The sequence below is a fragment of the Sphaerodactylus townsendi genome, linkage group LG06 (assembly GCF_021028975.2).
Source record: "Sphaerodactylus townsendi isolate TG3544 linkage group LG06, MPM_Stown_v2.3, whole genome shotgun sequence".
Taxonomy (NCBI): Eukaryota; Metazoa; Chordata; class Lepidosauria; order Squamata; family Sphaerodactylidae; genus Sphaerodactylus; species Sphaerodactylus townsendi.
The window spans coordinates 125,481,244-125,498,067 of record NC_059430.1 but is presented as its reverse complement, the minus strand read 5'-3'; the positions used below and the strand labels follow the sequence as shown (position 1 = coordinate 125,498,067).

Sequence of the window (16,824 nt, the reverse complement as noted above, 5' to 3'; positions counted from 1 at the left end):
TTGAGCAAAGCGGCCCAGGCCAGCCTAGATATGTGTGTGTGTGTGTGTGTGTGTGTGTGTGTGTGTGTGTGTGTGTGTGTGTGTGTGTGTGTGTGTGTGTGTGTGTGTGTGTGTGTGTGAAGGCGACTGTTTGTGCATGCCCACAGAGAGGGCTCTGAGTGCCACCTCTGGCACCCGTGCCATAGGTTCGCCACCACTGCTATAGAGTATCCTTCTAAAGCAGGCATTTTCTCCAGGTAAACTGACCTCTGTGATTCGGACAGTAATCCAGAGGCTTATGTAGGGAAAATGGTGCCCAGAGATGACTTGGTCTCTGGGTGCACCCCCCCCCCCATGTCCCTAGGTCAGTACGACTCTGCTGAGGGCACTTTTGCACATGCAGAATAATGCACTTTCAATGCACTTTCAATGCACTTTCAATCCACTGTCAATGCACTTTGCAGCTGGACTTTACTGTGCAAAATAGCAAAAAACCCTTGCAAACAACTGTGAAAGTGGATTAAAAGAGCATTATTCTGCATATGTGCTCCGCAAGTGCCCCGAGAGACCCCCAGGCCCAGCCTGGAGGTTGACGAACCCAGTACCCACACATAATATAAGATGCAAGCATCCACTTTTTGATGGCAGATGCACGCAGCAGGACTTAATCTTTCACCCCAGGAGAAGCGCTTTCTGGATGGGCCTTTCCGCACTTTACCTCTTTTGAGTGCAACACCGCAGCGACCCCGCGTAGAAAAGCCTCCGCGGCTTTTGAGCGCGGAGAAATTGTTCCCCACTCATTTGCCATTCACGAAATAATGCGGGGTGGTCCTGCAGAACTATGCCAAAGAGTCCGTGGCAATCGGCGTTCTGATTGGCTGGCAGCAGCATGCTCGGCGTCATGGTCACCCGGAAGTGGCGGACGCACCCGAAGAAGCGGGCCTCCCATTTGATTGGCTATTACGTAAAGTTGTTTTTTTTGATAGGCTACCGCCGCGTGCGTGCGTGCTGAAAAGCTTGACATCACAAAAGGCGCTGGGCCAGCGTTGTTTTGAGCGAGCCGATCAACACATGCAGGCGTCATAAATCAGTCGGCGATGGCAGCTTTCTGTAGTCGGCCTTAAAGAACCGCGTCATCAACAGTCAGCGTTTAGGTGTGAAAGTGGAAGCCCCCTGCGCCTTTCCTGTAAGCTCCCTCCCCTTTTTCATCTTCTCCATTAAGCTCGTTGCTTTGCGCCCGTATCGAGTATATTTGGACATTTCTGGCTGTCCATACAAGGGGCGTGTGTCTGAGCACCTGGAATTCGAATCTGTGCTTTCCTTGGGACAAAGATGTCGTCCCTCACGTCATCACATAGCTTCATGTCGCGTAATTTCTGGCCAGGGGACACCCTCCTAAACAAAATGGAGGAGCCTGTTGCCTGATGATTGGCGGAAGGCTGTGCGTCTAGCCGAATCAACCACGCGTAAACAGCCGAGGTTCCCCACCACCCCGCGGCAACCGTGGTGTTTTTGAAAATGTTGCTGTTTGAAGAGGAGCTAATTTGACGCGCGCCAAGGAGGTGGGAGAGCAACAGATTCTGGGCAGCTGCGCTGTGGCCGCTGGTGCGGTGGGGAACGTCCAGGATCCCCGGGTCTCTTCAAGAGGTTACCCCGCGGCATATGGTGAGTGGGGAAAGGCCCGATAACCACTTGCTGGTGGTGATCCCTGGACGAAAAGATATCCGGCATTCTCAGCCCAGTGGAATACTTTGTTGAATGGGGCCCGGGAACTATCTCAGGCCTCTTCCGCACATGCAGAATAATGCACTTTCAATGCACTTGGCAGCTGTGCGGAATAGCAAAACCCACTTGCAAACAGTTGTGAAAGTGGATTGAAAAGTGCATTATTCTGCATGTGCCGAAAGGGCCTCAGTTCCACAGCACCTGTAAGACAGAGACCTGTGGCTGAGGACAGCAATGGCCATTTTTCCAACATAACCGGCCTCCCTGTCCTTAGCCTTTTCTTTCATTTCCCTTCCCATTACCCTCCATGCCCCCTAGCTAGAATTGTATCATGACATCAACACTGTACTGGGATTTTTAAGTTGGATTTTCAGTTGGGGGGGGGGTGTTAATTGGATTTTTTTCTGTGTGCTGCCCTGCGCCAGCCATGGGGAAGGGCAGCCCATGAATCCCCAAATCTCTGTGGAGCTCCTATTTGGCTAATTCCGAATAACAGCATTATCAAATCATTCCACTCCAAATTCTTGCACAAATTATTTGGCGTGCCAAGCTGCGTCCCGTACGCAGTCTTATGTTTAGAATCTGGCCAATATTCTATAGAGGCCACTATTTGGCTAATCATTATAAAATTCTGGTTAAATATTCACTACCGAAGCTCCAGAAACTCATTGACCCAACTTACCTTGAGTGAACTCCACCATTCAAAATGGTGCACAATAGTTACAGCAGCAAGATTGGGGAACTGGGTTATGACAGTGACTCCTTCAATATGCTAACCTTTACTGAAACTTTTGCCCTCGTTAAAGAGAGGCTGTTAGCAATGGACTATCAACAACTGCAGAGCTTGGCAAATAAATCTTGTCCACCAACACCGATATGTCAATTCCTTTCACGCATGGGGATACCCAGCCTATTACATTACAGGCTGACTCACAAATCCCATACACAGGAGAGCCTATTTGCTGGCCTAGATTTAACATCATGCACCATCTCCGCTACATAGAGGGGGGGAAGACTTAAAAGGTCTTCCAAGCGATAAGAAGGTTCATGTCCCTGTAGCGTAGGACGGGTTGGATTCCATCCACACACACATTCTCCTGAACGGCATTATTATATGCCAAGAACTCCGATCCAGCCTGTTATCCCAAGCTATAGACCCTATATGATTGATTATACTGAATCAGATAAAGTAGTTATGCTTTTAAATTGTCAGGATTTTCATTGTTGCCTTACAGTGGCAAAGTTTTTGTCAGAAGTTTGTAAACTGAATGTATGACAAACGCAAAGTTTTTTACTATTCACTTTTTAACTGGAATTGTATTTTTATACTATTGGTATATGCCAATAAAGGCTTATTGAATTGAATTGAATCCCCAAATAAAATTAATTGCATAAAATCAAAGTCGATTAAAGGAGTGGAGGGATGGCAGAGCTGTCACGCGTTTACTTCTAAGACAACGTGGTTAGGACAGCAGCCTTTACTGGCAGGGGAGAGCAATTCCCACGCAAGTCAGATTGCTTAGTAGTTAAATCCCTCATTGGATTCAACGGGGGCGTGCATGAATTAAAAAGCGTGCATATCGTGCATATTTAAAAGCATGCATTTCAAAAAGCGTGCATATATTTTTTTTAAAAACCGTCCAATCAAGAAAGAGAACCCCCAGTGGCGTGTGAACAGCCGTCCCCAATCCGATTCAAGCGTCTCCTCTCCGATCCCTCCCGCTCCCGCCCATGCCGCATTCCGGCGCGCGGGCCCTTTAAGGCCGGAAAAGCCAAAGCAGGAGCTAGGACGCCGTCACCCCGGCAACCCTGCTTCCCCGATGACGCTACAACGGACCACCCACCCGGCTCCGCCCTCACCCCATTCGTGCGTGGCGGTCATGTGGCGTCTCCGAGCATTCGATCCGAGACGGAAGCCGGTTGGGAGGGGGGGCTGGCTGGCAAGCTGCGGGCTGTGGAGACGGAGCCCTTTGGGTGAGTGTGGGCGGGGTCGTTTGACGCGACGGGCGCCCCCCCTTTAAGATGTAATGGTGGGGTCTGGCCTATTTCTTTCCCCAGGCACTGGGCAATTCCATTGCTTAAGGGGGGTGTGCAGAAAGTGAGCTTTGCTTTCCTCTCCCTCCCAGGTGTGAAGGAGACTTGAATTATTTAATCAGGAAGCTGCAATGAGAAGAGAGCCCCCCCCCCCAACCCTTCCGTTTATATACATATATAAGAAACCCAAAGCAGTTCCCCCTGCTTTTCTCTCAACAACAGCCCTTTGAGGTAGGCTGACGGACGAAGCCGGCCCAAAGCGAGCTTCATGGCTGAGCAAGGGATTCGAACCCAGGTTTCCTTGCATCACTCCTCCCCCAGGGAAGGAGATTTTGTGTGGAATCCCACTGAGTTTTGTGGGAAGGGGTCCTCTTCCCTCTCCCCCCAGTAGCAGTGTGGGTGAGGAGGGAATAATAGGAGGGGCCTGTGCGGGCGAGGAAAGAAAGAGGGTAGGGGGCACCTGGAATCTTTTAAGCTCACTGGACTGATCATCAGCTGTGTGGTTGTTGAAACACACACACACCCCTCAAAAGATGAAGAGGAGTGTCTGAAATTTTTTTGGGGGGGGGGGCTTAATACCTCCCTGTAAGGCTTGCCAGGACCATTGGATATAGGGTAGGGTTGCCAGATCCAGTTTAGGAAATTTATGGAGATTTGGGAACGTAGCCTGGGGAGGAGAAGAGATCTCAGTGGGGCACAATATGGGAACAGCATCTCCGAACACCTGGCGGGTGCCAGGAAAGCATCCATTTCCTTCCGGGCAACTGAGCTGTGTGGTCTGGAGACGAGCTGTCATTCTGGAGAATCCCCAGGTCTCACCTGGAGGCTGGCATCCTCACACCCTGTAAGTCTGCCATGTTCACAGTCACCCTTTAGACCAGCGGTTCTCAACCTGTTGGTTGCGACCCCTTTGGGGGTCGAACGTCCCTTTCACAGGGGTCGCCTAAGACCATCGGAAAACACATATTTCCGATGGTCTTAGGGACCGAGACACAAATAATTTTGCGGTTGGGGGTCACCACAACATGAGGAACTGTATTAAAGGGTCGCGGCATTAGGAAGGTTGAGAACCACTGCTTTAGACCCCTGGACAGTGTTACTGGGGAGCTCTGCTACAGACCCCTGGGAAACTTCATGGCTAAGGGGAAGTAGATTTGGGCATAGGTCTCTGAGATCGAAACCCAGCACCATATCCCCTACAACAGGGGTGTCCAACTCTGGAGCCCCAGATGTTCTTGGACTACAATTCCCATCAGCCCCCAACTCTGGCGTCCCAGATGTTCATGGGCTACAATTCCCATCAGCCCCTGCCAGTATGGCCATGGCAGGGGCTGATGGGGATCGTAGTCGATGAACATCTGGGGCACCAGAGCTGAACAGCCCTGACCTACAACATCACATTGGCTAAATCTTTGAGGCCTGTTTCTTTCTATTTGATCCCTACTCTGCTCTATCTAGTACAGCAGCTGTTGGGGTTGCTTCCCCCCCCCCCAAAAAAAAAGCCTAATTTTGGGAGCAGACAGGAATGGTGAAAGAGGTTTCCAGACTTTCTCAACTATTATTGCTGTTGGCAATCCAGATATTCAGGTATGCAACAGGGAACACCTAATTTGAGCACAACCTTTGGTAGCACCCAGGGAAATCCCTTTATTACCAGTGGCACAGTTTTTCACTTGTTGTCTTTTCCTCTGCCTGGCCCCTCCACTTCTCGGCAGATTATCTTTGCTAGCTGACTGTGCCGTGGTGTGGTCTCAAATACGGGTCATACCGATGGCTGAAAGTAACCGAAGTAGGATGTCTGTCGCTGTGTGAAGCATGTTGGGTCTGGCTCTGAATACCATAAAGCAGTTCTCGATTAACCCTGGGGTCTTTTCTTCTATGTGGTCCAAATGCAACCCTGTGAGCATATCTGAGAACAGATCTATTCTGCTTTGCCTTCTGATGGGTTTTTCTCAGGGTAGCAGGTGGGGAACATATCCGGTTATGTCCATGTGGAAAAGCAGTCCAGCAGTTGGTGCTTGTTTACCTGGGGAGTCCACTGGACAAGTCCTGCATAATTGCAGAGCCAAAACTGGGAGTGTGGCAGGAAGTCCTGGGTTCAGATTTCACCTTGGCACGGGCAAGCTGTCGTTCTTGCAGCTTTATCTCTTCATTTGCGGTAGGAGGAGGCTGATGGCTCCCTGACGTGGATGGCTCAGGCTAGACTCACCTCGTAAGACTTTGGAAACTGGCTAGTGTTTGGGAGTCCACCAAGGAAGTCCAAGGTTGCTACTCAGAGGCAGGCAATGACCTCTGGACATTTCTCTGGACAGAGGCAATGACCTCCGGACATTTCTGGCCTTGAAACCCTACGGTAGGGGTGGCCAACCTATGGTTCTCCAGATGTTCATGGACTGCAATTCCCATCAGCCCCTGCCAGCATGTCCATGAACAATTGGCCCATGCTGGCAGGGGCAGATGGGAATTGCAGTCCACGAACAATCGGCCCATTCTGGCGGGCTGATGGGAATTGCAGTCCATGAACAATCGGCCATGCTGGCAGGGGCTGATGGGAATTGCAGTCCATGAACAATTGGCCCATGCTGGCAGGGGCTGATGGGAATTGCAGTCCATGAAAAATTGGCCATGCTGGCAGGGGCTGATAGGAATTGCAGTCCATGAACAATCGGCCCATGCTGGCAGGGGCTGATGGGAATTGTAGTCCATGAACAATCGGCCATGCTGGCAGGGGCTGATGGGAATTGCAGTCCATGAACAATCGGCCCATGCTGGCAGGGGCTGATGGGAATTGCAGTCCATGAACAATCGGCCCATGCTGGCAGGGGCTGATGGGAATTGCAGTCCATGAACAATTGGCCATGCTGGCAGGGGCCGATGGGAATTGTAGTCCATGAACAATCAGCTCATGCTGGCAGGGGCTGGTGGGAATTGCAGTCCATGAACAATTGGCCCATGCTGGCAGGGGCTGATGGGAATTGCAGTCCATGAACAATCGGCCCATGCTGGCAGGGGCTGGTGGGAATTGCAGTCCATGAACAATCGGCCCATGCTGGCAGGGGCTGGTGGGAATTGCAGTCCATGAACAATCGGCCCATGCTGGCAGGGGCTGGTGGGAATTGCAGTCCATGTACAATCGGGACCCATGCTGGCAGGGGGCTGAGTGGGAAGTGCAGTCCATGAACAATGCGAGGCCCATGCTGGCAGGGGCTGATGGGAATTGTAGTCCATGAACAATCGGCCCATGCTGGCAGGGGCTGATGGGAATTGTAGTCCATGAACAATCGGCCCATGCTGGCAGGGGCTGATGGGAATTGCAGTCCATGAACAATCGGCCCATGCTGGCAGGGGCTGATGGGAATTGCAGTCCATGAACAATTGGCCATTATGGCAGGGGCCGATGGGAATTGTGGTCCATGAATATCTGGAGCACCGTAGGTTGGCCACCCCTGCCCTACGGGGTTGCTGTAACTCAGCTGTGACTTAACAGCATTTTTCACCACCATAATATCTCCCTTGGAGGGGTGAGGACAGCTGAGATGACAAATGCAGCCATTTGACCTGTGTTGTCAGTGACGCCATCCCTCGCTTACAAAGAAATGTGAAGTGCCCAATGTTGTGGCTGCTATTCCGTGTGGGTGCCAAGCGTCGGTAATGCGCTGTCCAAACTTGCCACATGGCTTCGCATCTCACAACAAGAACAGCCTCTATTGGGCATTTAAAATAGGCTCTAGACTAGAGCGTTGCTCCGTAATGTAGAACCGCAACTAGACACTTTCCCTCCTCTGCAAATTCTTTGGCCTCCCGCAGCTTCCGTGTAGCGCCCAGAGCAGGGAGTGGCTGGCGCCTCCCCTGGCAAGTCACAACGGGGCCCGTGTTGTTAACAATGAGCGCCTGGCGCTGCCAGGAGTCGCTCTGGGCCGGCGTCCCCGTCCCACGGGGGCGCTTGTTAATCTTAATTGGAGGGGGCATTTTGTTTTCTGGCTCTCGCTGTCACCAGTGTTTTGGTGCTGGGATTTGAAGCATCAGGGCAAAGAGCAAAGCGAGACAGGCCAGGCGAAGGTGCGGCCCCTGTTCTGCCAGTCCTGGAGTGGAGGGCTGCAGGCCCGTGTGGAGGCCAAGCCCCTGACACCACTAATCTCTTGCGTCGGTTTCTCCGTCTCTCCCCAGCTGAGGTCAAAGGGCAAGGTTGCACGCAGCTCGTAGCCCTGGGGAAGGAAGGGAGATAATGGAGTGCTCCCCGACTCCACCCTCTTTGGAGCCGACCGTTGCCTGTTTTTTTGTGAGCCAGTTCTACTTGCTCTCTTCCCCAGTCCCCTGCATTCCCTGTTCTTGGACCTCTCTGCGGTGTCCCCGTGCCCCGTGGCCTGACTCCACGCGGTTGGTCTGTTGTGGTTCTGTGCTATTCTGTTTTTCCCTAGTCACCAGCGTCCTGAGGTCAAACCAGATAAACTCCCGAAAGAATCCTGATTTATGTAGGAAAACATGTGCTGGAAGGCAAACTGAGAGGGCCAGCATGAGGTACGATCTAAGAGTGTCGGACTAGTATCTGGAACAGGGGTCTGCAACCTGCGGCTCTCCAGATGTTCATGGACTACAAATCCCATCAGCCCCTTTTCTCCAGCAGTGGCTTAGGAGGTTAAGAGCTCGTGTAGCTAATCTGGAGGAACCGGGTTTGATTCCCCGCTCTATCAGCCTCTGAGCTGTGGGAGGCTTATCGGGGGAGTTCAGATTAGGCTGTGGACTCCCACACACGCCAGCTTCTGGGTGACCTTGGGCTAGGGTCCACAGCTGAGCTCGGAGCTCTCTCAGCCCCACCTACCTCACAGGGTGTTTGTTGTGAGGGGGGAAGGGCAAGGAGATTGTAAGCCCCTTTGAGTCTCCTGCAGGAGAGAAAGGGGGGATATAAATCCAAGCTCTTCTTCTTCTGCATGTGTTGTCTCAGTTTGAATTGGGGCAGGAACCTGGTAGGGAGGGGCTGCAGCTCAGTGGCAGAGAATCTGCCTGGCATGCAGGAAGTCCCGGGTTCAATCCCAGGCATCTCCAGGTAGAAGAACCAGGTAATAGGCAATGAGACCTTTACCTGAGACATAGGACAGCCAGTCTGTGTAGGTCAGGGGTCTGCAACCTGCGACTCTCCAGATGTTCATGGACTCCCTCACTTCTCTTTGCCCTGGCACTGTTACATCAGAGCCCCTCATATTGAGAGGCCTGCCGTCCCCCTTTTTGGGGGAGGTTTTTATTGGGGTTTTGGACGCCTCCTGATTATTTATTAATTGTTATCCGCTGTTTTATATGGATTTTAAGATGTTTTATTGATGATTAATAGGATGGAGCCTATGTATTGTATTGTATATGATTTGCTCCTGTCTCATGTTTTGAACTATGTTGTTCACCGCCCGGAGCCCTTCGGGGATCGGGCGGCATAGAAATTGAAGGAAGGAAGGAAGGAAGGAAGGAAGGAAGGAAGGAAGGAAGGAAGGAAGGAAGGAAGGAAGGAAGGAAGGAAGGAAGGAAGGAAGGAAGGAATTCCCATCAGCCCCTGCCAGGCCATGCTGGCAGGGGCTGATGGGAATTGTAGTCCATGAACATCTGGAGAGCCGCAGGTTGCAGACCCCTGATCTGGAAGATCCAGGTTAAAATCCCCACTCTTGCTGTGAAAGCTCATTGGCGACCCTTGGGCCAGTCGTAAGCTCTCAGCCAGCCCAACCTTGCAGGGTTGTTGTTTGGGTAAAAATATAGGAGAGCGATATAAACTGCTTTGGGGAGAAAGGCAGGGTATAATCGAAGTGAATAATTAACAACAAATCAACCGTGGCTCTTCCTGCATATTGGCTAGTTTGATCCCTGGCTGGTATCGGATTCCTGCGGAGAAGGATCACAAATGTTCAAATGCACGGAATAAAGTGGGTTTGGAAATTCTTGCATCCAGTGGTCGTTTCCTGGAAAGGAAGGGTCTCTGCACCAATCGTGCGAGATGTTACAACTTCCAGTCCGGAATCCTAGGCTGCCGGAGTTTGTTTGTTTGCTCCAGGAAACTGACAATTAAAACAGTGAAGCAAGGCCAAATCAACACAACAACCCAAGCCAATGAAATAAATTAAAAGCAGGTCGGTTAAGGAAATCTTTTAGGCCGGGGCATGAAATCACTTGAAGCAAATACAGCACATGAAAAGGTGCGTAAAACAAACTACCTCGAGGGTATGAAGGAGAAGGAGAAGAGTTTGGATTTATATCCCCCCTTTCTCTCCTGTAAGGAGACTCAAAGGGACTTACAAACTCCTTTCCCTTCCCCCCTCACAACAAACACCCTGTGAGGCAGGCGAAAGAGAGCTCAGAAGAACTGTGACTAGCCCAAGGTCACCCAGCTGGCATGTGTTGGAGTGCCCAGGCTAATTTGAATTCCCCAGATAAGCCTCCACAGCTCAAGCGGCAGAGCAGGGAATCAAACCCAGTTCCTCCAGAATGCAGTACACCTGCTCTTAACCCCTATGCCACTGCCTCCACTGTATGGCCAAATAAGCTAGATCGGGGTTCCCAACGGGTTGTCTCCTGCTGCCTCGTCTGACTTCAGCCTCCCTTGGCCCCGCCCATGTCGTCCCCTTTGACGATGTGGGCGGGGCCGAGGGAGGACGTAGTCAGACGTGGGGGAAGATATCTGGTCACATGGGGGGCAATTTTGCACCCACCATGTGACCAGATTAGTTGCACCTTGTTGCCCCATGTCCCCAGGCAGATACGCCCCCTGCTACCACCTTCTGAGGAAGCCTGTCCCATCGAGGAACCACGCTAACTAGCTTGGAAAGGCATGTGTGAATGCCCTTTCCAGACTGCCTAATCTATTTTATTTATACCCCGCTTTTCTCCCTGATGGGGAGTTGGGGATCCAAAACCACGTCCATCATTCTTTCAGTGTAGCGTAAGGATGCGGTGGTTAAGAATGGGGGACTCTCATCTGGAGGACCGGGTTTGATTCTCCAGCTCATCTACCTGAACCACAGACTCTTATCTGGTGAACTGGATTTGTTTTCCCGCTCCTCCACATGAAGCCTGCTACGTGACCTTGGGCTAGTCCCAGATCCCTCTGAACTCTCTCAGCCCCACCTGCCTCGCAAGGTGTCTGTTGCAGGGGGAGGAAGGGAAGGCATTCGTCAGCCACTTTGAGACTCCTTATGGTTGAGAGAAGTGGGGTGTAAATCCAAACTCTTCTTCTCCTGTGCTACAGAACTCTCTCAGCTGCACCTGCTTCACAAAGTAGCATAGTGGCTAAGAGCAGGTGCGTAGTGCTGCAAGCTGCGTAGTGGCTAAGAGCAGGTGCACTCTGATCTGGAGGAACCGGGTTTGATTCCCTGCTCTACCACTTGAGTTGGGGAGGCTTATCTGGGGAATTCAAATTAGCCTGTGCACTCCCACACACGCCAGCTGGGTGACCTTGGGCTAGTCACAGTTTCTCGGAGCTCTCTCAGCCCCATCTACCTCACAGGGTGTTTGTTGTGAGTGGGGAAGGGCAAGGAGATTGTAAGCCCCTTTGAGTCTCCTGCAGGAGAGAAAGGGGGGATATAAATCCAAACTCTTCTTTTGTGGAGAAAGGAAGGAGAAGGATTCTGTAAGCCACCTTGAGTCTCCTTACCTGAGGGAAAGGCAGGGTATAAATCTAAACTCTTCTTCTTGCGTTTGGATTTCATTCTGAGCTGATGAGCCAGTCCACCATTTCTTTTCCTGTATCCAGAGACGCTCTGTGAGTCAGCACGGTGCTGTGGTTAAGCGCAGTGGGTTTTAATCTGGAGAACCGGGTTTGATTTCTCACTCCTTCGCATGTGTGGTGGCCTCTAATCTCTGATCTGGAGAACCGGGTTTGATTCTCCAGCTCATCTACCTGAACCACAGGCTCTTATCTGGTGAACTGGATTTGTTTCCCTGCTCCTCCTGTAGCCTGCGGGTGGGTGGCCTTGGGCCGGTCACAATTTTCTCAGGACTCCCTGAGCCCCACCTACCTCACCAGGTGTCCATTCTGGGGAGGGGAACGGAAAGGAGTTTATAAACCACCCTGAGTCTCCTTACAGGAGAGAAAGGGGGGTATCAATCCAAACTCTTCTTCTTTTCCATTTTATCTTCACAACGACCCTATAGAGCAGACCAGGGCATTATACGGCCCGCGGGCCACATCCGGCCCACCAGATGACCCTGACTGGCCCGTATGAGTCACAAATAGTAAAAAATGTTAACATTTTGTCCACCATTATTTTGAGAAATTTGTGTGAATAAATTACATTTTTTGGAAGGCAACCTCACTTTTTCATTGCATAACTTCAACATATACTAGTCTTGCCGTCTCGCTTGTCAAAACAATGCTATTTACTGCTTTTTTGTATATCAAGAAATACAATAAATATTATGCAGAATTGAATTCAGCCTTTTGGCCCGGCCCTCCACAATGCATTTTCTGGCTTTCTTATGCGGCCCCATGTAAAAAATAATTGCCCACCCCCCGTTATAGAGGTAGGAGTTAGGCTGGGGACGGAAGGACTGACCTCAGGTGACCTTGCAGAATCTCTATGGGACCACCGGGATCTGGAACCTCTGCAGTCTCCTCCTGACCCCAATTCACAGCTCTAACCCCTCACACCTATCCTCGCCCATCCGTGATAACTAAGTGGGTTCTTCTGAACAGCAAGTCCTTGTATCTCCCTCCCTCCTCTCTTCAGATTTCCGTGTTGTGGCAAAGACTCTGCAGTAGCCCTGGGATGTTGTTTACTTTGAGATGAACTCCGGGGAGCCTTTGGGATCAGACAGCACGGGCTGAACTTGCGTCTTCCCGGAAAGTGGCCGGCCGGTCCCTTGCACCTCCTTGTGGCAAACAGGGTCACGAGGTTCCCATCAATGGCCAGGGCTCACTGCCAAGGTGTAATGGGTAGCAGTCTTCCTCGATGTTGCGTTTTACATGGGTTGGCGTAAGATGTTGCTCGGTCGCTCCGTTCCGGCAGCATCAGATAAGAAAGAAACGAAACAACAGAGCCAGAGACTAGGGTGGGGGCCAGGCCCATCTGGCGTGTCGGGTTTCTTCTGTTGATCGCACAGCATAGACCAGGGGTCTGCAGCCTGCGGCTCTCCAGATGCTCCTGGACCAATTGGCCATGCTGGCAGGGGCTGATGGGAATTGTAGTCCATGACCATCTGGAGAGCCGCAGGTTGCAGATCCCTGGCATGGAGAATCTGGGAACAGACTAGACTTGGGGAGATTAGCTTCCATGTTTTTGACAAAGGGGAGAAATCTTGTAGCCTGCACGGTTTTTGCGAAGGAAGAAACTGAATCTTCAGACAGCTGGTGGGCGGGGGGGGGGGGTTATTGGCCTGATTTTTGGCCTAATTCAGTTGCTTCCCATGTTCCTTCTTTCCCACACGTGGTACCTCTTTGGTTATTGCTGCACCAGCTTTTCTTTCGGAATTCCTTCCAACTTAGTTCCTTGGGCCCTTCAAAAAGCACCCCCTCCAAATCCTATGCTTCCCCTCCCCCCATCTCAATTTTGCAACCAGATTAATTGTAGCCCGGTACCTTTATCTCCTGGTTGAGGCCCAGTGGTGTAGAGCAATCACCTTAGCTAGGTGTAATGCCCTGCCTTCTTCCTCTCTCAGTCTTGGACGCCACCTTGGAATTCCACATAGCAAAAGGAATGCCCATGTGGGTAATGGGTTCTGTGCTGAAACAGTACCTCATATGCTGTTGGATTGTCCTTTTTATGAGATAGAGAGGAAGAAGCACATAATCCCCTTCCTGCATGGAAGTGAAAGCATTACAGATAAACAGAAGGTTATGTATCTTTTAAACAGCCACAACTACGGAGCTGCTGTTTAAGCGGTGGCCTAAATTTATTTTTTTAAAATGGTGTTATTTTTTAACTTCGTCAGGAAGTTGTAGCTAAGTGGTTAATATCTTGCAATGTTAATGTTAAACTATTTAAAGGTATTCGAAATCGAATCGAACCAGAACGCAGATTTCAGAGGAAGCAAACACGCCCCCACCTGCCTAAATTATCTCATCCTGGGTGTCTAGTGGCAGAATTTGCATCAGATGCTCCAGAGCAGGGGGGGGGGGGCAACCTATGGTGCTCCAGATGTTCATGGACTGCAATTCCCACCAGCTCCTGCCAGCATGGCCTGATAGGAATGAACATCTGGCGCACCATAGGTTGGCCACCCCTGCTCCAGAGGAAAAGGTAGATCCCAGTCCAGTAGCAACTCAGAGACCAGCATGAATTTTTGAGAAACTCTGCTCCCTTCCAGCTTTGACTTTCAGAAGTTCATAGCTCCCCCCAAAATCTTGTTGGGCTGTAGACCTCTACTGAGTGGACTCAATTGTCACAAGGGCCGAATATGACATAAATGTGACTTGGTTGGACCATTCCCTGGGGGGAGGGGGGTGGCTGCCTCGGCCGGCCCCAGAATGGCAAGAGGGGGATCTTGGACTGGTGAACCTGCAGCTTGGTGGGGTTATCAGGAATAATTAGGGATAATTAGGGATAATTAGGAAAGGAATTGATAATAAAACTGCAAAGATTGTCATGCCCTTATATAAAGCAGTGGTGCAACCGCACTTGGAGTACTGTGTTCAGTTCTGGTCGCCACATCTCAAAAAGGATATCGAAGAGATAGAAAAAGTGCAGAGAAGGGCAACGAAGATGATTGAAGGATTGGAGCACCTTCCTTATGAGGAGAGGCTGCAGCATTTGGGACTCTTTAGTTTGGAGAGGAGACGTCTGAGGTTGAAGTCCTATAAGAATTATGCATGGGGTAGGGTGAAAAATGTTGACAAAGAGAAATTTTTCTCTCTTTCTCACAATAATTCTTCAGAAACCAGGGGCATTCATTGAAAAAATGCTGGGGAAGAATTAGGACTATTAAAAGGAAACAATTCTTCACGCGAACGCGGTGATTGGTGTTTGGAATATGCTGCCACAGGAGGTGGTGATGGGCCACTAACCCGGATAGCTTGAAAAGGGGCTTGACAGATTTATGGAGGAGAAGTCAATTCATGGCTACCAATCTTGATCCCTTCTTTGATCTGGAGATTACAAATACCTTTAAAAGTCCAGGTGCTTTTAGGAGCAGCAGGCAGCAGAAGACAATTGCTTTCACCTCTCCTGCACGCGAGCTCCCAAAGGCACCTGGTGGGCCACTGCGAGTAGCAGAGAGCTGGACTAGATGGACTCTGGTCTGATCCAGCTGGCATGTTCTTATGTTCTTATGTTCTTATCAGGCTTTCAAGCCAGCTGAGACAGCCCCCCACAACTGACTCGCAGGCCTGATAAGCCCCCTCAAGGGGCCAGATTCACTGCCCTGGCCGCACGTTTGACACCCCAACCTAGCTGGTTTCCTGCAGGCCGACACGGCTGCCCTCTGAAAGTACCCAGAGGAAAAGTCCTCTTATTGCAAATAGTGGTCAGTTACTCTCTCTGTTAGGAACAAAACCGGAGCCTTCTGGCCCCTGGAGGCCAAGTGCTCTAACTCTCCTCCCTAATGGGCTGGCAGTACCTCCCTGATGGGCTGGCAGAGTTGGCCTGTCAGTTTCCCCAGTGGTCATTTAAGGCAGCCGGGCGGGCGGGCAGTTGCGACACCACATCGAAGGAAGCTGCCGTCGCTGCAAAGCCAGGGACGGGTGAGTACGCCTCTCTGTCCCTCTGACCCTCTCGGGGCTGGTCCGAGCTGTTTGTGGAGGGAATGTCCCTGACAGGATCTCTGCCCTGCTTCGAGCCCACTCTGTAGTCTGAGAACAAAGCTACTGTTCTCTCAGCCTCCTTCCCAGCCTGGGGGGATAACACCGGCCCACCTTGCAGGAGTGTTGGAAGAATGACTGGGGTAATGTATGTGCTGTGCTGTTGAAACGTTTGTGGCTCTGAATTAGCGAAGTGCCTGTAACGGTCCGTGTGTTCACCTGTACGTTTATTTGGTTTTCTTCTTGTTTATCCCGCCTTTCCCACCAACGGGGGACTCGGAGGTGCTTGCTTCACTCTTCTCTCCTGCATTTTATCTGTGCAGCGGCTCTGTGAGGTTGGTCAGGCTGCGAGTGTGTGACGGGCCCAGGGTCGCCCAGCGAGCCTCCGTGGCGGAGTGGGGATTCGAACCTGGAGCTTGTTCTGGGGAAAGGATCTCTATCTCGCAAACCACTGGCCTGGGCCATTGTAGTGGGGAACGCTGACGGGCGTTTGCACCAGAGAAAAGTCCTCGGAGGGGAGAGGCGACCCTGCTGTTTTTCCTGGGGGATCCCCTGGTCGAGGATTCCAAGGTGTTGCCATCTGCATATCCCTGTCATGGATTATGGTGGTTCGTCTCACTAGAACAGAGGTCTGCACTAGAATATGATAGAGAGCCAGGGACACGGCTTATATGAACCAGGGTATCATCATCATCATCATCATCATCATCATCATCATCATCATCATCATCATTGTAGATTTCACAGCTGCCAGATCTTTAGCTGGTTGTTGGCCTTCATTACAATCTCGGCCTCACCCATGAAGCTTCCTCTCTCTATAGGAATGTACTTCGGCTTGAAGTATTTCAAGCGCGGATCCCAGCAAAGCTGCCTCTGAATTTGGACAGGATGTTATTATTATTATTAGTTGCTGGCTGTTGTAGATTCTCACAGCTGCCAGATCTTTAGCTTCTTTGTTGTCCTCTTCATTACACTTCGAAAGCCTCACCCAGAAGCCTATAGGAAGTTGTAAATGTAACGGCTAGGGGTGATCATTCGTATGATCCCCCAGTATATTGCCTTCCTGAATTTGACAGATGTTAATTTTGTCAATCTCGAAGATGTTTCAAGCTGCCAGCATTATTATTATTACATACATTATTAGTTATTTATTATTACATTATTATTATTATTATTATTACTGGCTTTTATATACCTCAATTCTCCGGCTAAGGGCTTCAGGGCGGTGAACATAAATTATACAAGCAGAGTATAAATAAAACAGACAATTAAATTATGACTCTGCTATACGTTTTCTGCTATACTCCGGGGGCTTCTTTCCTGCGCAGAGGGAGGCATAGTAAAGGCAGAGTCAAATGCTCCACCAGGTTGTTGAATAA

General features: G+C 50.6%; 1 protein-coding gene across 1 annotated transcript in view; it reads left to right on the top strand.

The window, feature by feature from the left end:
- The first annotated feature begins 880 nt into the window (after positions 1 to 880).
- LIPE (lipase E, hormone sensitive type) overlaps positions 881 to 16,824 on the top strand; it is a 46,817-nt gene continuing 30,873 nt past the window's right edge. The window contains 3 exon segments of the mRNA XM_048501707.1: positions 881 to 943; positions 3,565 to 3,679; positions 4,259 to 4,271. Coding sequence (XP_048357664.1) covers positions 881 to 943; positions 3,565 to 3,679; positions 4,259 to 4,271 — 191 coding nt within the window.